This window comes from Pithys albifrons, chromosome 3 (genome assembly GCF_047495875.1).
Source record: "Pithys albifrons albifrons isolate INPA30051 chromosome 3, PitAlb_v1, whole genome shotgun sequence".
In the NCBI taxonomy this organism is placed as follows: Eukaryota; Metazoa; Chordata; class Aves; order Passeriformes; family Thamnophilidae; genus Pithys; species Pithys albifrons.
Window position 1 is genome coordinate 78,478,891 of NC_092460.1, and position 23,284 is coordinate 78,502,174.

At 38.7% G+C, this 23,284-nt stretch overlaps 2 protein-coding genes across 4 annotated transcripts in view; one reads left to right on the forward strand and one right to left on the reverse strand.

The window, feature by feature from the left end:
* Positions 1 to 15,547, forward strand: part of KCND2 (potassium voltage-gated channel subfamily D member 2) — a 279,833-nt gene extending 264,286 nt beyond the window's left edge. For both annotated transcript variants that reach the window (XM_071552471.1, XM_071552470.1), the window contains exons 4-7: positions 5,313 to 5,411; positions 6,273 to 6,368; positions 10,376 to 10,623; positions 12,411 to 15,547. In XM_071552471.1, the coding sequence (XP_071408572.1) occupies positions 5,313 to 5,411; positions 6,273 to 6,368; positions 10,376 to 10,623; positions 12,411 to 12,588 (621 nt within the window). In that variant the 3' untranslated portion in view covers positions 12,589 to 15,547. The remainder of the gene's footprint in view (positions 1 to 5,312; positions 5,412 to 6,272; positions 6,369 to 10,375; positions 10,624 to 12,410) is intronic.
* A 4,427-nt stretch (positions 15,548 to 19,974) lies between these two features.
* Positions 19,975 to 23,284, reverse strand: part of TSPAN12 (tetraspanin 12) — a 45,957-nt gene continuing 42,647 nt past the window's right edge. For both annotated transcript variants that reach the window (XM_071552472.1, XM_071552474.1), the window contains exons 8-9: positions 21,469 to 21,774; positions 19,975 to 21,158 (exon numbers count right to left, since the gene is read on the reverse strand). In XM_071552472.1, the coding sequence (XP_071408573.1) occupies positions 21,141 to 21,158; positions 21,469 to 21,774 (324 nt within the window). In that variant the 3' untranslated portion in view covers positions 19,975 to 21,140. The remainder of the gene's footprint in view (positions 21,159 to 21,468; positions 21,775 to 23,284) is intronic.

Consider the following 23,284-nt stretch of genomic DNA (forward strand, 5'->3'; position numbering starts at 1 on the left):
TGGCTCTGTGCAAGCTCTGCACAACAGTAACTAAAACATCCCGAATTATCAACACTGTTTTCAGCACAAATCCAAAACACAGCCCCATACAGGCTGCTGTGAAGAAAACCAGCTCTGTCCTGACTCAAACCTGTGCACACAGAATGACTGTAGAGGTATTATAATATATTAAATGCACAAAATCATTAAAAAATAATAACCATAAGGTAAGTAATTGGTAAATTTTGAGGTTTCATCATAAGATATTTATGTAGTCCGCAGAGCAGCAGGAAAAAAGCAGAAGCGATCTAAGTACTCAATCACCTAGGCTACCCAGGCTTCTTGAATAGCAAGTTGAAGAGAATCTTGCCAAAAATGATTCCCAGTACTTCCATGAGCCCTGCCCTAAAATGTTCCCGATAGAATAGCTGGACAGCTGAGGGCATCTGAGTGTTAAAAGCTGGATGATGTAAATACAACATAGTGCTGCATTTAGCACTACTTAAAACCTTGTGAAAATAAATGTTTATATTTCTAAAACTGAGAGAGCTAACTGTTGTTGAATAACAGTGAATTCCCTTTGTGAGATTTCTATAAATGCATCCATAGACAAGGATCCACCTCTAAGTTGTAACATTTGAAGGGTGATAAAACAGAGATGCATTCAAGACAGAAGTTCAGTGCAGATATAAGGGATGTGGTAAGAATTAGAGCTGGTCATCAATTTCTTTAGGTAATTGCCAATGAGATGATTATGGTGGAATTTCATCAGAATACGTAAAAGAGCTATAATTCAGCTACATTGGTTTAGTCCTAGACAACGTAAAAATTACCAAAATCAAAGTTTCACATTCGGTGGCTAATATGGAAAACCTCACAGCAAAGATATCATCAACTGGAGGAGAACTTAATCCTTTCTTTTTTTCTTGCTAGGTATTCCATGAAAGAGGAGGGTTAGGAAGAGCTTTGCCATGGTTCAAAGGGGCAGTAGTAACTCCCTTTCTGTTATACAAGGCAGAAAGTGCAGACTAAAGGAAAATGCAGCTCTTCTGTAATCCCAGTTTTCCTGATGTCACCACATCATTTTGATCTTTCATAGGAATTCAATCCCCTGCACACAGCCCCTAAAATCCTGTGGATGACATGAGCTTTTAATGATCCTTTGAAAGGAAATGTGAGAAGTCACAGAACTGCTCACACTACAGGCTGTCGTGTAAATCAGGCAGCACTCAAATCAGAAACACTGAAAATAAGTCTTATCACTTTAAAAGATTTGTAAACACCCCCAGTTTCAGGAGTATTTTCTGTAAGCTGAAATATAAACATGGAAGCCACATTATCTGGTTCCTGTCTTGGTAATAGATTTACTGTCTTCTCTTTGGTAAATGATGTAAATTCATGCCATCTCAATGAGCCTCAGCTAGAAAGATGTAAGCTATTACTTTCTAGTTCACAAAAGCTTTCTAAGATGCAATAAATTCATATTTGCAAAGCAATTTTAAGTCTTCACATAGAAAGTACAGACTTTCTATTATATGTGTCATAGCACTTTGATATATTAAGATGGTCTGATGAACTGTTATGTTTTTCATATTTCTTTATTAAATGGTACTGCACCATAATTATTGCTTCAATCACCAAAGAGAAAATGAATATGCATGCTAAAATGAAAAGCAGAACTAATGTATGTAAAATGTCTGTTCATTAAATCTAATGAATCTCCCTGTATAAAGAGAGGACTGAAATGTACCACAGCTAAAACATTTGTGACTAAAATTGCTTATTTATGGGACTCCAAGCTGCACCCTGTGAAGGCATTTCCAAAGCATCTCAAGCTCCTGAGACTGAACAGTAGTGCTAAGAAAGATCTTTTAAAATATTTATGACCATAACTCAGTGCACATGTCCCAACCCATGACTATCCTGCAGTGCAGGTAAAGCTCTTCCCCAGCATTGTCTGGCATGTTGGAGTTGCATCTCAGGAACACCACCGAGAAAATAACCTCTTTTCTGCCTGCCCAAGGGTTTTTTTAATTGCTGGTCCTGAGGAATGAGCCCTAACCCTGCTGGTAACCTTGGATATGCCACCAAAGAGCCCCTGTAAGCCAGGAGGGTGACAGCTGTGAACAGTTCCCCACACTGGTCACTCCTGGGGACCCAAAGCCAGGTCATCAGGGATCTTTTCTCCTTACCACTAGAATAAGATGCATTAACTACATTGCTGGAAAGGTTGTGTGCACCAAGAAAATTGATAATCCAGCATGTTACTCTAAATTGGCCAATATATCATAAAATCAGGAAACAGCCTGTCATGTGAGTTTTTTGGCTCAGTGATGCACACATGCAGAGCATTGCCTTATTTTTTTCAGAACAATTAAAAGATAATAAATGCATGACATATAACATAAGCCAGATTCTAGTCATGCTTACTGTTAGCTGTCATGAATTTCTTGGCTGGCTGTTGAGAAGATCTGTGACTTTGAGGCTGTGAATGCAAAGAAGCATGGTGTTGAGCCATTCCTCATAGTCTGTAATTACTAATCATGCCACAGAAATCTGGTGGCTGCAGTGACCAGGCTGCTTCCCTCTGTAAGTATTCAGGGATTCTCACTCATTTCAGTGTGACATTTAATGTCAAAGAAATTTGGAGGAGGAGGGGTGGAATTCTCCCTCTATTTTTTAAAAATATCAACTCAGTAAGTATCTGATATGAAAATCCCTATTAATATATCAAAGTCAGGTTTTTAAGTTCTTCACTTCCTTCTGTATTTCAGCAGACATTCAATTCCAGATGCTGCTTGGCATTTGGCTTTCAGAACCAGAGACCTATCCATGAAGATAAACTAAGACTCCCTTTTACACATGTAACCAGGCACAAAAATTACAGAATCAGGATGCCATCCTAGAAATCCCATAAAAGCTTCTGTTTTTCACATTATTGGTTGAGAGATTCTATTCTTCATGCTTTCCCCTAATTCTGGGTTGTAGCTGTTGCACAAAATCAGTGGATGTAAAATGTCCCTCACTCACAAGCCTCCTTGTACTTTGGGATGGAAGTCACCTTCACAAGCAATGAGGCTCATCTGAGAAATCTCAAATTTCTCTCAGAAGAGAGACCTGCAATCTCTGAAAAATCAGGTTGTGAACAGCCTATGATCAGTCATGATAAGTATTAAGTCTATACCAACAGACATGAAGCATTTGGTGGAAGCCAGTGATAAGTGTCCCTCAGAGTTCTGTCTTGGGGCTGGTGCCCTTCAATGTCTTCATCAGTAACAGGCAGTGAGATCAAGTGCACCCTCACCAAGATTACAGATGACACAAAGCTGAGTGATGCAATTAACCCAATAAAAGGAAGGAATATCATCTAGAGGAACCTGGACAAACTTGAGAAGTTGGCTCATGAGAACTTCATGAAGATCAACAAATTGGAGTGCAAAGTGCTTGCACCTGGTTCAGGGCAATCCCAGATATGAGTACAGGTTTGGAGAAAAAGTCATTAAGAGCAGCCCTGCAGAGAAGGGACCTGGGGGTTCTCATGGATGAAAAGCCGGTCATGAGCCAATAGTGGGTGCTCACAGCCAAGAAAGCCAACCATGGCCTGGGCTGCATCAAAAGCAGCGTGGCCATCAGACCCCACATGGATTACTGCGTTCAGCCCTGGGGTCCTCAGCATGAGTAAGACATGCACCTGTTAGAGCAGGTCCAGAGGAGGACCACAAAGATGATGAGAGGACTGGAGAATCTCTCCTGTGAATACAGACTAAGAGAGCTGGGGTTGTTCAGCCTGGAGAAGGGTCCAAGCATACCTCATTTCAGCCTTCCAGTACCTAAAAGGGGCTTATAAAAGGGTGGGAAGAGGGCATGAGCAGATGGTGACAGGACAAGTTGCAATGGTTTTAAACTGAAAGAGGGCAGTTTTACATTAGTTGCTGGAAAGAAATTCTTTATTCAGAAGGTAGTGAGGCACTGGAACAGGTTGCCCAGAGAAGTTGTGGATGCCTAATCCCTGGAAGTGTTCAAGGCCTGGCTGGGTGGGGCCCTGAGCAATATGGTCTAGTGAGTGGCATCCCTGCCCGTGGCAAGGGGTTGCAACTAGATGACCTTTAAGGACCCTCCCAAGCCTTTTTATGATTCTGTTCTATGATTCTAAAATGGCCTGGTAAGCATTCAGGAACTTAGCTGGCAGACAGCATAAAAGCACTACCAGAAGGGGAACCGACAGGTCAAATTTCATGCAGATGAGGTAATATCCTTGTCCCAGTCCAGCCACTTGGTTCCTCCTTGGGCAACCCTGGAGCATCTGTCAGTCAAAGGCATCCTGGGACACTCCCACACCACATCCCCTGGAGCCTCTAACGCAGCCTCTGACTGGCTGCCAAAGCAGGAGCACTGCCCCTCACTGTGCCCAAGAGCGGTCCTGGGCCAAAAGTCACGCTTTGGGGCAGGGTGCCCACAGAGGGCCAGAGCAGATAAAAACAGACATGTGGTTTCCCCATGTTTGTACCTTCCATCTTACAGAGTCCTGTAGCTGGACCTATGCTAGACTTAGGGATGATAGCTCTGTTTCTCTTTTTCTCTGTCTTTCTTTACTTCTTCTTCTCCTAATCTCTTTTCATAAAATTTTGGGTAATTTAGGACTGGATGGGCTGTAATTTGCCATGTTGTATGGCTTAGCATGTTCTAAGTCAACACTTTGTGGAATGCTTTGTTTTGCTTGTATGCTACCATTTATAGTTCTGTCAACTTCCCTTATTTTCTAAAGTTTACCATGAAAAGTGCCCTCTGAAAAAATGTGTGCAGCTTTTTCTCCTTTGTGCTCTCTCTTAAGGTGTTAGAAGAACTGAAGGCTCTTCTAATAATCAGGAAGAGAGATATTGTTGGAGCCTTGTATATTTTTAAAGTAAAACCCTTTTGGTGAGCTGGTAGCTCAAGACTTGGGTTCTTACACCCCTTTGAAGAGATTTTCACTGCAGGAGTAGCTGAAAGGGATGCCCATGTTCCTGCCTCACAAGACATAAGGAATGGCACAGTTGTAGCAATGCAAAAAAAAAAAAAGAAAAGGAGGCTCTTCGATTCTGACCTGTCTAATCCCTTCTCCAAAATCATTGTTCTTGTTAGCTGATGCATGCAAACAAATAAAAACTTATATCATTTGCATTTTAAATGGGAAGACACTTGTGATTTGCTCCACCTGGAGGACGGATGCAATGCAGTCTGTCAGTCACTGTGATATTGGTATTCATAAGCAGCTGATTCCAATTAGCAGTTTTAGATAAACAGGATAATGGATATGAGTACAAGTGACACTCTTCCTTTTGTCTATTACACAGAAAGCCAGGCTTGCTCGAATTCGTGCAGCAAAGAGTGGGAGCGCTAATGCCTACATGCAGAGCAAACGAAATGGCTTGCTGAGTAACCAGCTGCAGCAGGTAATGTTTGTGTTTCCTCCACCTCCAGAGTAACCACTTAATGACAGTCCAGCAGTAGCTTATTCTACTTATCACCAGGGCAAGTCACCTTGGGGCTTTCAGCAACGTTATCTTTAGAGGTAGATTAAGGAAGGATAAATTGGACAATTACTTATTGTTAAAAGAAGCTTATAAGAGTTGATGATGGGGTATTAAGAGATGAGGGAAATGTCCAGATAGAAATGCTAGATTCAATGTAACCCACACTTTTAGAGTTAGATCCTATAGAAGAACTCATTAAGAAAGTACAGAGCATTTGCCTCTGAAGAGGTAGGTTGGATTTATCTCACTTGTCTTTAAACAGGTAGAAGCTGGGTGAGAAAACCAGGGTTTTTTTGTCAGTGTGGGAAGAGGCAGCTCCTGAGTAATGTTTGCGCAGAGGGGTGTTACAGAGTGAAACGTGCTCCCTTGAATCACTTTACTTTGATATAAGAATAATCTTGGTGATTACTTCAAATGCATTGAAATCTAATGTTACCCAAAGCAAATCCCTCTCTTAGCCCTACCAAGGAAGCCAGGACCAGCAGCTGGCACTGGGATCTACAGTGATCCATGCTGCTGAGAGTCAGCACCTTGGCTGCTCAGAGCTGTACCCAGCTGAGAAAGACTGAAGACACTGTGGGTTTTTAATGCTGTTTTCTGGCATTTAGGCAATGCCCTGAGGGAAAGCATTCATTCCTCTATGCTCTGTCTGTTCAATATGTGCTAAACAGCCAGATGCTTTAACCTATATCCAGAAAAGGAGGAAGTTCTAATCAAATATTTGAATAAGAGCCCTCTTGTTCAAAAATGAGAATAATACAGAGTTCTATGTATCAACAGTCCTCCGGTGAAGAAGAACAGGCCTTTGTTGGCAAATCTGGCTCTTCCTTTGAAACACAGCACCACCACCTGCTTCACTGCCTGGAAAAAACTACGGTAAGAAATGACAACTGTGTTTTCCTGTGAATTCCAACACCAGCCTATTTTTAAATAATTTCAGTTATCTCTTCTAATTAATAAGCCTTTATATTAAAGCAGTTAGATGGGAAAAAAGCTGTTTTATCTTACTTTAAGGCATTATGCCCACTGCATATAAATAACAGAGAGATCCTGGATGAGAGCCTCATCCAGAGTGAAAGACACTGCTATCAGTGAGATGGCACTGTTACATGCGACAAGCTGTACATGTGACCTTTGGTATGATTTTTTTATGCTCTGTGATGCTCTCATTTGCACTCTTCTACAGTACAGTTATAAACTACAATTTGCAGCCCTTACATGCTCAATATTCAGTGCAGTCAAAGCAAGTTTTTTGCCTGAGCAGATGTTGAAATTTTGTGCAGGGAGACATGCTGACTGTGTCCTCTGACATGAATGTGATTCTCACTGCAGTGACTGTAAAAGAGGACAACCCAGCATCCTATTTCAAAAATTCTAGTGCTTCATTCAGATGCAGCTGCAAAGCTTCCAAGTGTTTTTGCTTCAATTTAGGTACTGAGATCGCTGTAGAAATCACTGATGTTATTCCTCATGTCTCAAATATGTTCATCTGGATTTGAAAGTCCTTATAACTCAAAAGGATTACTTATTTTGTGCTCTCTATATTTTTACCCTGGTCAATACCTGGATAATTATAAAACCATAAAGGATAGTAAACTATAGCAGAGTTATGGTTTAGTAATAACTGAGTGCCATCTTTATTAATAGCATGCTTTAGACAGATAAGGTCGCAGCAATAGCCCTAATCATCCCTAATTTTACATTTTTTCCTCTTTTATATTGTTTCATTAGGATAATGATAAAAGATAATACAATAACTATTATTTATATTGAATGTAATATTTGTAGATTTGGGAATTTCACAAAAAGCAAGCATGCTAAAATTATCTCCTTGTATGTTTGTATTTCTGTGTATGTTATATTGCCATGTAGACTTTATCTTGTATTGTAGATAAATTGTTCAACATCCATTAAATCACCATTTACAAATTCATATCTAGTTTTATAAGTTGCAGTTTAATGTAAAAAATTACATGGCTTCTCTTTAATTTTGTATACAGAGTGAAACTATTTTATTTGCTATTTTTTCTAATCTTTATAGCCTAGTTTTAGATTTTCATTAAAAGAACTGGTACTGCTTCTGTTATATTTGATGGAGATTACTGTGAAAGTCTTTCTGTACATTCTTAAAACAAAACAAAAGAGTAAAAAATTTTCCCACAACAGATATCGCTAAATTTTGATTAAAACTAAAACTTGATGTAATATATGTGTATACTTTGATGTTCTCCTTTTGAGAGCATTTCTTTGTAAATAGTAGGGCCCAGTTGTTACATCACTTGTCAAAATGTCATTCCACACGTGCTTATGTCTTCTCCATTCTTTAGGTGTTCATTATTACATAATGTGTCCTAGGACAAAATTTCTTGCTTCCTATTCAGGGTATAATGTGGTTTCTTTGCCAAGATTCAGGATAGGTCCTCTTGGAACATTTTTGAGACATTTTGTACTAGAACTGGATAATAGCAATTTGCCTTTACATTTTTTTCCCCAGTTGAACATTACAAACATATTTAAAAATCCATGCAGTATCCACAGGTCTTGTCAAACTCTAGAGAAATCATGGAGAAAAACTTCTATTCATTTGGTAGGAGCTGAATTTGGGTCCCAAAGTTTCACGGCTTCTCTAATCATAATGGTGGAATATGTAAAACTTTTCATTTTTAATTTTTTTTTCCTTTACAAAAAAAAAATGGAAAAAGAGAAAGAGGTCTACAAAGCAAGTGTTATCTTGTCTCTTAAATTGGCATAGAATCTGCTTTCTCTTTTCCTTTTGTTGGGTCCTGCTACAGGTACTTATTTTATGTGAACACCAAAATGTATGCAGCAGCTCCAAGTTGCATTCTGCAGATCATGCATTCCTGAAATTTCAGTGGGAACTTGACATTTTGAGCCCTCAGCATACAAAATCTAGTGAGTTTCTCATTCATGGTATAACAGCAAGGGTCACATATCTTCTTGGACTCTCACCATGCTTTGTGGTATAAGCATCAGTCCAGATGATACTAAGAAAAGGCATATTTTCTCTTTTCACTGAAAAGTCAATAGGATAAGATCTCATCCACTCTCAGAAATGCAGAGTGAGCAGTGTTATGGAATTTTGTGAAAAGTACATTAATAGTGAAAATAATTGCATTAAAAGTTATATTTTACAGGCTACTTTATGCTAATTTATGAACAGTTAATTAATAAGTATAATCAAATCAATTAACTTGAGCCATTATAGCACTTCAAAGTGTTTCCAGTCTATGTTAAAAGTTCAGTCAATAAAACTCTTTAATGGTCCCTACAAATTGAATTCCTGTGGGTTGCTCCATAAAAGTTTTAGGAAGCACAAAATTACTTTAAATCAGAAAAATAGCAGAGTTCTTGGCAAACATGCTGCAAGCCCCTGAAGGTAATCTAAAGATGGCAAGTAGATTATTTTTCTCTCTGAATTTTATGTCTACTGTTGTGATCATGTTCAAATCCTGACTGTGACTGAAATATGCCTTATAGAAGTCATTTGTCAACTGCATTCTTTCTCTATCACTCTAGATTTGCATTTCTCAACAATTCTTAATTCACACAAACTTATGTCTGAGTGAAGCTGAATAGAAAGAATCAATATAAAAATAATATGCCTGTATTGGTATTTCCATTTGTCACAAACACTTGGCCCTAGTTGTTACTTTGCTTGCTTTGTTCACATGTTTTATATTGGCACTATATGGCAATTCTGAACAACACAAGCACCTTTCCAACTAGTGCATAATATTTTAGGGGAAAAATAATTTACCTCATTCTAATACACAAAAATGCAGCAGGCTGACAAATTTGATGTAAGACTGAGTAGAGTGTAAAACAATCCAGAACATGCTCCCTAAACCATTCCACTAAAACATTCTCAGGATACCCAGCAGTAAATGGAAATATTTTTCTTTAAAGAGGAGGCTTTTTCAAACTCCATTTGAACATATCTTAATCTCTGCTTAGTTTGGGCTTCTACTTTTAAGTGAGTATAAAAATTTCTTCCCTCCCGCCCCCTTGAATCTCCTCCCTTGCCTCACTGCCATAAGGAACAACAGCATTTCACATTCTTTTGCACATAATGTGGAAACTGTGTCTGCTCCTAATCACCTGCCAAATCAATGTAAACTAGCTGTTCGAGTGACTTTGGATTCATCTTTGTGACCACCCTATAAAACTACTAGGATTAAGCAAAGATTGCATCAATAAAAAGGACTTCATTTAACTAAAATGCTCAGTCCTCTAAACAGCTTTTGATAAATCCATCTTCAGTAATTAGGAATTTTTTGGATGATTTTAAATAACCATCTTATATCCTCTAATCAGAACTTCAATTTGTTTGATTTTTTCTTTTATAGAGATGCATACCTCAAAACATGTTGTTTCAGTTCCTGATTTATAGCATATAATTCAAAAGCAAACTTTCTAAACTAATCTAGAAAATATTTATTAATTTTATTGTATTATAGTTCAATGTAATAAATCTTATGTATTTCCAAATGACATTTAGAGTGTTTACATAAGCACCACTTGCATTTTATTAATAAACATAATTCTCTATTTTGTGGTACTTCATAGATTATGCAGATATTTGTAATGCAAACTACATTACAATCACATGCTATTTTTCAAAATAATTTGAATTAACATTTTCTTGTTTAGAGTGCTGAGTGTTTTGTTCCAGCTTTTACATTTGTATTGGTATTGAGCCCAGACTAATATAGGCTAAACACTATAATCAAGAATAAGCTGTTCAACTTTCCCAGTTTATTCAGTTGTGTCAATTAAAGCCTTAAAAAAATCCTGATTAATATTTTCACTTCCATTATCTTTCTGTGTGTGCTTTGTCCCTTTGTTGGATTCCTCTGGGCTAGAACCATGAGTTTGTGGATGAGCAAGTCTATGAAGAGAGCTGTATGGAGGTTTCTACAGTCAACAGACCCCCAAGCCACAGCCCCTCTCTTTCGTCTCAACAAGGTGTTACTGGCACTTGCTGTTCGCGAAGACATAAAAAGACTTACCGCATCCCGAACACTGCCATCGCTGGGAGCCGCCCAGGCAGCGTCCAGGAGCTCAGCACCATCCAAATCAGATGTGTGGAGAGGACACCTCTGTCTAACAGGTACTTCATGTGCATCAGCACACTGAGAGCTGAAGCCATTGGCTTTGTTAGAGAAGACATGCAGAGGTGTTGTGGCCTCCATAGACAGGCTGTGAGGCTAAAGATGAGAGTCTAATAGTCACCTGAAATTATACACTGGTACTGAAATGTTCTGCACTTCTTTTGCTCCAAGCTTAATCCAAGATAGTAGAATAGTCTCTCATATTCATTTCTGCCCTCTCAGTCCCTCCCCACATACCACTCTGTACTACTTGAAGCTAATAGTATCCAGGGACCCCAAATGAAATAGAGCACCAAATATTATATACCATGGACAAACACATAAGAAAAAAAAATTTGCTCAGGAAAATGTGCAATTCTAATATATGACATGAATAAGTTGTCTGTCTGTCCCTTTTTGGTGCAGAAGCATAAGAAATGAGACTTCCTCACATTTCTGCAGAACATAGAAATAAAACTGATTCCAGAGTCCTATGCATAATAGTCATAAGAAAGACTCTTCTAAATAGAAAAATATGAAATGGATAAGAAAAATGTATTTCCTAGTTTGAGGTGTTATTACAAAAGTAAGGAAAATGCAGTTGAAGAGACTGTAATTTACTGAATGTTCCAGTACTCTCACAAGTAAAGCATTTGGCTTTCAGGCATATCCGAATACCACCTCTGAAAACGCAGCAAAGGTCTCAGGAGACCCAGAAGTGTTTTCTATTGAACTAATACATACCACCCTTTAATAAAGAAGCATTTTCAGTACTAGTTGCTATAGAGATTGTCTTGTTAAGCTACATTTGAGTAGCTTCCTTTGTATAGTTACTAGGGTTGGATTTCACTTCCATGAACAATTCAGCAGCTTGTAACTACTGAAGTATTTCAGCTGTTGTGCAATGAGACCTCCTGGCCAGTACAAAGCTGCAGCCTGTCTCAGCTTTTCACGAAATATTCTGCCTGGGTCCATCCTTTCTCTGCTGGAGGACTTGCCTGGACCATACTTCCAGACACCAAGTATGTAAAAACACAAAGAACCAGCTTTGTTCTAGAAAACAAGCCAAAACACAAGCAAAAAATGTCAATCTCACCTTGAAATAGTCTGAGTTTTACAAGTTTGTTATCATGCAGAGGTACTGCAACAACTCCATAAACATATTAACTCAACCTTTATTAGTGCATATAATGCAACATTACTATTGAGGAGACAGAATATACATGGAATCTCTAAGGCTGGAAGAGACCTCCAAGATCACTGAGTTCTATCATTAACCTGGTGCCAGCATGTTCACCACTAAACCACATTTCCAATAGCCACTTCTGCACACCTTTTGAACATTTCCAAGTGTGGTGATTCCATTGGCAATCTGTTCCAATGTCTAATAACTGTTTCAGGGAAGAAATGTTTCCTAATATTTAAATGTTCCTGAAAGAAAAAAATTTCTTGAATAAGCATGGCATTCATGAGTATGTAGGAGACTGGGACTGGCCCTCAGCTTCCACTTTCCCGCTTAGCAAGTAACTTCGCTATGCTAAGTTTGCTCAAATGCTTCCCCTGTTCAGAAACTCTTAGGCTGAGAAGTGCTGAAAAATGGTGGAAAGGGAGAAAGGGACGCGGACATAGCCATGGACCACCTCACCTGTTGCTGGTGTGCGGGGTAGTGGGGTGGTACTGCTCTGCGCTTAGACCTCTCCAATGGGGCAGGATGGAGATGGCTGGTTGAGGGAGTGGAATCAGGTACATGAGAGGTTTGTGGTAACATGCACTTCCTGTTTTCTTGGATTTTTGTTTCTTTTCCCAGCCGTTCCAGCTTAAATGCCAAAGTGGAAGAGTGTGTTAAACTAAACTGTGAGCAGCCTTACGTCACTACAGCAATAATCAGTATCCCGACACCTCCAGTCACCACACCTGAAGGAGACGATAGGCCAGACTCTCCCGAGTATTCGGGAGGAAACATTGTCAGAGTATCTGCTTTATAAAATAAGGAATTATTTATAAATTAGCATAAAGACCACTTGCAAGCTGAGCTCGAGCAGTGAAAAACAAGTCGTGAGGAATGAGAGAGCTAACAAAGACAATGCCCCTTGACGAGTGTGCCGGACGAAGAACAAGAGGTTCAGGAGAAACAAAACACTTTGTGGGTTTTGGTGTCATAGGGTGTGAACCAAAAGGAGTTTCTTACCCCTTGTGCAAATAGACACATGGTGGAATCTTCTGTGACCATCCTGACTTATTATATGAGCACAATGAAATGTCCCCATTGATGCTTCTTCTTATCGTGAAAGCTCTTTTTAGAAAAAACACAAATGAAAAAATAGAAACCTGTGTTCCTGCTGAATGCAAAACAACGATAAACATTTTGATAATGTCTTTTTTTTCCTGTTAATAAACCACAAACTTGTTGAGGAACTGTCAAAAAATGAACAAAAAATGGTCATATGAAATATGTTTGCACTGACTGAAAGAACTACAACCATAATGCATGCTGAAATTTTTGGAGCTGTGATCTCAGTTTACTTTTGTTGTTTTTCAGATTAGGCATGATAAAATATTACTGTAGAAAGGGGCATTTCCGTGCACTTAAAACAAGCTGATTGTTAATGTTCCATGGTAGTTGTACAAATAACTTCCCTTTGAAAAATGCAGTATTTCTTAATCAAACACTCATTAGTGAACTAAACATGTTCAGTTAGTTCAATATTTACTGTTGTTTTATCTTGCTTCCTAGGTACTGTTACAACTGCAATAAGTCATTGTACACCTGTTGTATCAGGAATCAGGATTTTTTTTTAAGGTATTTTACACCATTTCATCTACACTATAAATTCCTAATGGTAAACATCTACATAATCTTACAGATAAACTGTACACCACAAATGTGCTATTCAGTCCTTGTTCTTTTCATCCATTGTCCTTTATTTCTATGACAGCTCTCTGCCCACTCCAACTTTACCATACCATTTGGGATTTCAAAACTACTGATGCAACACAGTCCTTTCTTCCACAGACATCTTGTCTACTTCTGTATTTTAAGAACACACCTTTCATCCCAGTGTATTCTAAAGGATCAATCTTATTTGAATTAAAATTACCACAATGGTGGTTGTGGGATCAGCCAACACTGATCTCCAAACCTTCCTTGCTCACTTTCTGCAGCATCCACAGTATTAGCTACGCTGGAAGACACTGAAAGATATTCAGAAAAAATGATGGCTACATTCTTTTTGTAATTATCTGTAAACTTACATTTTAAAACTTTTTTTGAGAATGTACATTGTGTGAAAAATATTTAAGTACCTAAGAAAAACGATAGAATAATGGATTGAGTCCCAAAGCTATAAAAACGTAATTGATTTCAATTGGAATTTGCCTACATGGGCATGCCTAAAAGCTAATATGAAGGCTTTTTGGCTTCTTTTATAAAAGACAATGATATTATCAGAAACCTTTCTGATAAAAAAGTGTAGTTTTTGCTTTATGAGAGTACATTAGATATATCATACTGCTTCTTATATTCATGACATACCATGCATCGTATACATCAGATATACATGGAATATGTGCATATCAATACATACATATATACATCAAAAACACTGGATCAGAAATAATTGCATGTCTGCAAAGTAAAATATGCATATAAATCAAAAGGCTCAGTGCATTAGATGCCATTACAATAAATGATTAACACAGTTATTTAATAGTTTGAGTAGTGTATATTTCAGTATAGTATTTGCTAGCATTCTACTGACCTGAAAATTTACATTAAGAGAAAAAACCCACTAAAAATTGAAACTTGCTGATGATACACTTTTATTGCACACAGATACTGTCTTTTCTCTCAGACACTGAAGAGTAGATGTTGGACTATCATGCTACAGTATATACACCAAAATATAGCAATGTCTCATATTAGAATTAAACTGCAAGTAAGAAGAATAGATAACACCATTCATTATTATTTTATATTATCATTTACTCATTCTGATGCTTGGTTAATTTGCAATTAACTTCCCACTATTTTTTCAAATCAGAGTAACTTACTCATTGTAAACTGAGCTTTTACATTTCTTTCAAACATTTGCAGAGAGCAAAAGCACAGGCTGCCCAAGTCCATTATCTAGCATTGCTCTCCTCTCTTTCACCCTGTTAGAAAACAGGAGTAGGTCTGATGAAGCTAGTAGGGCACAAAAATTTTACTGGGGTTTAAAGGAGGGGTAGAACACATCCAGAGTTTTTTACTTGCATCCTACTTCTACCCATAGTTACTCATACTTGATCCCCACCTTTAGCCAAATGGTTATTGCTATAAAAACTGCCTTGATGTTAGCAATCTGCAAAAACTTCTTTATGCCACGTGGTACTTCATGACTAGCTATATCAGCTAAACAATGCAAAAAGGCAGTTACTAAACCCACTTTGGTGTAGACTAGATGCAACCCAGGAAACCTACCGACTCCATCAGGTCACGTGTCTTTTAAAAGCTCCTTTTCACAGGCACTAGAAAGAACGCACTACAGCAATACACTTGCATTACTGTTACACCTCTGAAGCAACTTGTACTTTCATTTTTAAAATGCAGCTTAAGAGATAATTTAGTAAGATTTTGCAGAATTACAGTCCTGTCTCCTATTTCCATATATCACATGCAAAACCATTAATTTATTCTGAATTTGGGAAATACACTTTTTTTTGATGTTTTAGGTGATTTAAATACTGTTTTGGTAGTGAATGACTGTTGATGACTGTGTAAAATGCATCTGTACTGTACATGAAATGTAATTATTTCTGTGTATCATACAAAGAAACCGAAGTTGTTGTTTTGACAATTTTGTTTGACAGTCATATATCGTATTTCAGAAGGCAGCATAATACATGTTATGCTGAATAAATAGACATATGAGGAATATTTAAATAAAACATCTGCATGCTTGAATGGGTCAACCTGGTTTTGCAATAACTTATTCATGGAAACTTTTTTCCCCTCTAATAATTTTGAAGGAACACTATAACTGAAGTCAGCGAATGTCCCAGACATTAATTCTAGGCAATCCGTGAGTATATCTAAGCCATACTATAGCCATCGAGACCAGGATGCCACAGCTCCTTTACACAGAGCTGCCTTTGTTCTGTGTGAGTTGCCATCACGTTTCCCATCCCAGCCTGCAGGAGCACAGAAAATTGGAGCATTAAATTATTTCCAGCAATATGAACTCCACCTCTGTCTCTGTACTTTAAAAAACATCCGCTATGTTTTCAGTACATCGAGACACCAACCATTCTGTTGAACCTCCCAGGCTACACTCTCCTCAAACCTGGAATCAAATTCCCTTGGTAAAATATCAGTGCAGAGATGAGATCAAATTCCTTTTGTATCATGAGAGCAGGTAACAACACACCATGTATCACTAATAAGGGACAACTGACTGCAGACAATGCTGATCGATCTACTGTGTGTCAGCACTGGCACATGTGATAGCCACCTCTGCCAGAAGCTCACTGCTTTGGCTGGGGGGGAACGTAACAGTAATACCTGTCTGTGAACCATCCCAGAGCATTTTTGAGAACAACTATCCTCTCATAAAATACCTCCAGGAAACAAACTGAAAACATACACTTTACATTTTGAGGTTGTGGATATACTCAGTGGAAGCACTCTGACTACCGAAAAAAGGCTTTCGCAGCAGAGAGTGTGATGCAGCCTCAGCTGCTCCAGGGAGAAGGGTGGCTTTCAGAGAAGAAGCTGATCTGGAGGATTATCATTAAATATTGGGCACAGAGGATGCTTAGGAGGGCATATTCTCTCTTTGCTGCATCTGGGACCCACCAGGACTTTATCTTCCCATTGACTATGGGAAAATCTGAGCAGTATTGCATGTTCGTAAGGAGTCATCAGCTGATGGGATACGTAAACATATGGCTAAAAGAGCAGGAGTGTCAGGAGTGAACACTATATATAGATTGACAGAGTCTGTAAGATATATGGAGTTATCCAGATATCTTAGTTTCTTCCTTGCCTCCATTATCTAGTTATCTGCTTTTTACAGTAAATATGCACAAGAAACAAGTAAAGGGGGTAGGTGCTGAATAAGAAGCAAGATGCATAAAAATTCTCAAAAGTTTAGGACATCTCTTTTTTTTTTTAATAGTCAATCATACACAAGTTGTAAAGTTTCAGACACAATCTCACTTCAACAATAGCATTTTGCATTAATTGTGATGCTTATGGTGGGCTGAAAACACTGGCAGGATGCCAGATGCCCACCAAAACTGCTCTATCACTCCCTTCGTCATCTGGACAGAGAAGAAAAAAAATAAGTATTTTAATATTTCTAATTTTTATAAATATAAAAAGGCTTTGGGGTCAGGATAAGAGCAGGGAGAAATCACTCACCAATTATTGTCATGGGTAGAACAGACTGAACTTGGGGCAAATAAATTATTACCAATCAAATTAGAGTAAGATAATGAAAAATAAACCCAAATCTTAAAACATCTTCCCCCTCTCCCTGCCTTCTTTCCAAGCTCAACTTTATTCCTTGAATTCTCTACCTCCTTCACCTTCCCAGAGGTGCAGGGGGACCGGGTATAGGGGCTGTCATTAGTTTATCACACATTGTCTCTGACACTCCTTCCTTCTCAGGGGGAGGACTCCTCACACTCCTCATCTCCTCCAGTGTGGAGTCCCTCCCACAGGAGACAGCCCTCCATGAACTTCTCCAACATGAGTGCTTCTCATGGGTTGCAGTTCATCAACTGCTTCAGCATGGGTCCCCCACTGGGTCACAAGTCCTGCCAGCAAATCTGCTCCAGCGTGGACTCCTCTCCACAAGTTCTGCCAAGAACCCACTCCAGCGGGGGCTGTGCATGGGGTGACAGACTCCTTCAAGCATCCACTTGCTCTGGCATAGTGTTCTCCACAAGCTGCAGGTGGATCTCCATTCCACCACAGACCTCCATGGACTGCAGTGGGACAGCCTGTCACACCACAATCTGCACCACAGGCCGTACAGGAATCTCAGCTTCAGTGCCTGGAGACCTCCTGCCCATCCTTCTCCAGTGACCTGGGTGTCAGCAGAGTTGTTCCTCTCACATTGTCTCATTCCTCTCTCCAGATGCTGTTGCCACAACGGTTTTTACCTTTTCTTAAATAGTTATGCCAGAAGTGCTGACACCATTGCTGATGGACTTGACCTCAGCCAGTGGAAGGTCTGTGCTGGAGTCGGCTGGCTCTGACTCTGTTGGACTTGGTGGGAAGCTTCTCACAGAAGCCATCCCTCTAGCCCACCTTCTACCAAAACAGTGCCACACAAACCCTGAGTATTTCAATGTCATAAGACTTTAATAACCAGTGTTTTTCTGCATAGTTCACAGAATCACAAAATATTGAGTTGGAAGGGTCCCACAAGGATCATGGAGTTCAATTCTTTAAGTGAATGGCCCATACTGGGATCAAACCTGTGACCCTGTTCTTTAGCACCATGCTCTAACAGAGACACAGTAAAATGCTTCTGCAGTAAAAACTGTAAAAGCTATTTAAAAATTCCTTCCTCCATCATATTTAACTGTAAAGTTGCTGTGACAAACAGCCTTTGTTTTTATTATTTATTCTTTATATATTCCCTTATATATGCTTTTACCAAATGAAAGTTATAAATAAAATAAAGCTGTTTCCTTACAAAAGCCTTGACATTACAACCTGCTGGCAAGCAAACCAATGCCTTATCCAAAGATCAGGAATAGTGACTTTTGCCTCCTAAAAGCATCCCCATAATCCCAAGTCATGACTGTGCTCAATGACACAGCAATAGGCACAGTCCCACAGACTGGGAATGATTCACTGGGCTGAACAGACATTGGGAGCAGCAGAGAGTGACCCTTTTTTCTAATACAATTGCTTTCCTTGAGCACTCCTTGGGTGCTCTGTGAAAAACGTTAAGGGGCACCTCCACAGTTGTTTGCAGCAACAAGAGATATTTAGGTCATTACACTTTATGCTGCAGAGAACAAAGAATGCATCATCCTTCTCCAAGTAGTCCAACCAAACTGAGTGAAAAAGGAAAGAAAAGGATGAAGTACTTTTCACTGCTTCAAGTACCTAAATGTTCCCCACTTACCAAGCAGCCTCTCTCCTACATATATCCTAAAGTTCTACAGGAAAAGAGTAGGTTCACCACAGCCCAGTCAATTAATTTTAAGGCTCTTTGAACAAGCCCTAGAAAGACAGACATGTCACAGCCTGAGCAAAGATGAGAGTGTTCAAATTTACAGCTGAGACCTATTTCTGCAAACATGGTTAGATACTCAAAATAGATTCTTTCCCAGAATACTTTCCAATAGTCCTTACTAGGGAGGGAATACTTTATCACTTCTGACACAGGAGTCATTCCACTAATAAAACCAGCCCCATTCTGAATCTAGACTGGTTCAGGATTTGGGTGGCCAAGCCCAAGTGAGGTTAACCTGACTACAGATGTTCGCTGGAGGTCCACAAACACTGGTCTGGGACACCATTTCTGTATCAAAGGAGGCCTTCCTCTAGCAATGCACTTGATGGCAGTGCTTCACAGCACCTGAGAAGCATAAAACCAAATGACCTGGGCTGTAAGTATCTAAATTTCAACACATTCCCCTGGCTTGGCTCACTGTATTTGTTCCTTCATGAGCTCTAACCTGAACACAGTAAGATACACAGACAACCCTCAATGGTAGTCTGAGGAGTCCTCACATGGAAAGACTAGGGAGAGCTGAAGAATGGATAAAGGAGCTTCCACAGATACTTGAGTAAAACTTTATGGGCTGGGGTTTCCTGGACAAAGGGAATTTTACATTTCTTTTTGCATTACATTTTTACCTTATTTAGGTGAAATTCCCTAAATTCAGCTGAACGTAGCTGTGTATGTGCAACCCATAATCAAGACTCCACTATTTGTGATTTGTATGGACTTTGTTTTTAAACTGGGGAAAACAACAAGGATTCCATCCACTGTGTAGTACCACAGGTCTCTAGCCCTCTGAAGCCTAGAGCTGGTCTTCACCCAGGCTTTTTCCTCTTCTACACAGGAACTCCCCCTTACCTACAGCAATGCTGCCCAGACTGAGCAGCAGAAGGGATGGAAGTTGGCTGTTCCTATGCAGTAACACTGAGGCTAAGGCTTCCTGAATAGAACATGAGAAAGTATTTTTGACAAAGACACTCCAAGCCGATTCTGGGATGGTCTCTTTTAGTCTTTTTTTTTGCCTCCTAAAGTAAGTATTATAATCTAAAGGAGAGATACAAAAGCAGAAAGAAAATCTTGCTTGCCATACTACCCTTGAAATTATTAAACCCACATGCAGACTGCTAAAAAGCAAACAACAGCCCACACAATTGAAGACTTTAATTTCACGAGTCCTTAAGAAGCTTTCTCAGGAGCAATTAAAAAAAAATTGAACTTACAATGCCGTTTCTCCACAACAGAAAAGTGGAATGGGTAAAGACATGTCAAATTAACTCATACTAGCAGGAGGAGTCTCCCAATACCCACCCAAAGTATTCCCACTCTACGACTTAAAAAATAAAAAAGTCATTATGGGATTTAAGAGAAAAGTAACTTTATTGTCTACTAAATCACACCTTGCTTTTCTTTTTCTTTTACAAATTCCAAAACAAATGAAATAATTTTTTTAATGTAATATTATGTAAAAAGTCTGTTTGCCACAAACTACTATACTCAGTGGAACAAATATGTATTTCAGGAGTGTGGCCAATTGCAAAAATAATCTTATGAAATAAACACCGTTCACAAAAATACAGTAAAATGCACTTTTCCCACCTCAATAAATATATTTTAATGCTGTTTCCAGTTGGCATTTTAAGCCACAGGAGAGCTCTTAATGAAGAAGTCGCCAAAATATAATTTCTCCTCATGTAGTTTTACAATTATTGCAATATCATCCAGAACTGTAAGCACGTTTCTTGCAGTCTTTTATTTCTGGCTTCAGGGGAATCACAGATAGGAGAAAAGATTTATCTATAAAAATGTGCTACTCCCATTTTGATTCCCATTTTGGAAAGAATGTTTAAGGTTTTCTTCGTTTTCACTAAGAAACAGTCCATAGACCAAACTGTTTCAAAGAAGAATTCTCCAGAAAATTAAAGTCTACTGTCCAGAGTTACAGTTTTGTTTTCAATCCCTGTTTGATACATTTAAAATTAAAAAATAAACAATTATGTTAGATGAAAATAGAAGTTTTAGAACATCTTTAACAATGAAAGCTAAGATAAAGGTTTTGTTAGAAAAAAGAAAATCTTGCCCTTTTTACAAATCTTGCAAATTTTTTAATCCAAGTATCAACTTGAATTCTAGTTCTGCTTTCCATGCACACACAAAAACACACAATTATACATACACAGATCCCTGATTAAGACATTCTCCAAATGGCTTATTAAAATTTAAGTCCATTTCAACTGAAGTCACATTCTGTTTGTTCAAAGCACAGTTGTCTCTTCAGAAGATGAGTATTTCTCTTCCTTTCCCATGTTGCTTCCTTAAGAGGTTCTGTCTACCTGTGAATGAATCAGTGTTTTATACATCAAACAGATTGTGACAATAAGCAAAACATTACTGTGCCCAATTGACTGAGTGCCTTTTAAAAAACAAGCACATAAAATGAACTCTGTTTCATGGCTGAGGCCATGGCTAAGAAGCTGATGACAGGCTTGTCTTTTTTTCTGTGCAGATCTCCTTCACTTCCACTCATTAGCTGGTTTCTGATGCATAAGAAGACTGCCGTATTTGGCATATTTGATGGAAGAGAATAAAACTACAACCAAACCCATTAAAACCCCATGTGACTTCTCAGATTCATTGCATCACCTCGAGCTCTTCCATTTCAAAGTGTGTATTAAAGCTGTTTGCCATGGATGCATGTTCAAAGATCCTGGTCAGGCTTGGTTTCAGTAGCTCCATGGAATGACATGACAGCTCCTGAGAGGTATCACTTTTCAGGCCCATGATCTGATCTGTCCTGGGATCCCTTCTGTCATAGTACAGAGCCCACAGCAAAGTAATGGTGAGGATCATAGCCAGGATCTGCGTTACTCCAATAGAGATCCCTAGAAATCTCAGCACTTGCAATTGCTTCGTCCCACGCAAAAAAGTGTACATTTTTTTACCGCATCCCTATAAAACAAAAGCAGATTTTTAAAAAGAGAGTCAATATTACTTAGTTTGCAGCTCCCAAGGTTTAGCTCATCCTACCCAGTGCTTGATTTTCCGGCTCCCAAAAATTTCACTCTCACTTTCTTCAAACAATACTCTGAAAATTATTTTGCCCACATTTTTAGGAGCTTTCATAACGCTATCCTTACATTTTCTCCTACACATAGATTTTACTGCATGTAACAAGCTGCAACAGATCTGTGCTTCTCTTCAATTCTGAAACCACTCAAAGTTGAGCTGAGTGCCTACCAACTCACTGATTTTTAAAGAAACTCAGCTGTTTTTGTGAATGTTTAAAAGCCATTAAAATCATCTTTATCACCCTGCTTGTCTACATAAATTGAAGATCTTAAAGGCTGTCAATTATTTGAAACTCTAGACTTTTTCTACAGCTATTGCCATTATTATTATATCTAAGCTAAAAAGTACTGTAGGAAAATCTACAGAACTCCATAACCTCATCAGAAAATGTCTGATGAAAGCCATGTTAACACATCTTAAGTTGATGTTGCACATAAATGGAAATTTAGCTCTTTCCAAACCATCAATACATGCTCTACAGTTTGCTGATCTAATTACCACACAAAGCTTCGGGACACCTCCCAAGCTCTTGCCCTCACAAGGCAGCAAGGACCCACAAAGAGACAGTGCCTCCAGGAACTACTGGATAACAGTGGAAGTACAAGTTATGATGCTTGTTGCTCAGTAAGAGGGATGCCCAGTCCTAGAGAGGATAAAACCTTGAAAAGAAATCCCTTTGCTACTCTGGATGATGCTTATTCCATATTCTAAACTTTGCAGTTTCACAGCACAAAAGTCAAAGGAACCCAGACACCAAGGGAAAATTCAGTGTAGCAAACTGGAAAAGGTAATACCATGAGGCAGTGGTCCCAGAAGCAGACATCAGGAATCCATCAAAATGGGTACTGTCTACAGAATGTTATTTTGCATTTATAATCCTTACTAATACGGCTTTTTAAAGAAAGTAAAGCAATTGATCAAAGTCACGGAATTGGAAGAGAGGACATGATAAATAACACTTTTCAATCGTACTGAATTCCCCAAAGCCAACAATTTCAAATGCTGCAGTCCTGAAAGTACTTGACAAAATGCTCCATTTTTGCCACACACACAAATTCACACTGCAGTCAACAGATTTTAATTTAGGATCTAGATAAATTTAATGTACTGTATGATAACTGTACCAGAGTAAATTATAGGTTCTCAATGTCTTTGCTCATTTCACTGTGTCATTTTCTAAACAGTAACAAAAAGACACAGGAAAAGCAGCAAATGTGCATTCTTTGAAACTTCAGAAGAAAAAAAACAACACTGCGGCAAAAGCAATGTAATTGAAATTGAGAAGGAATAATTACTGTCTCTTTGGTGTCTTCTCTTCTTCAATTAGAAGACAGCTGTAGCAATACTATTTTCTGAATTTGTTTTTAATTACAGAGAAAATGGCTGCATT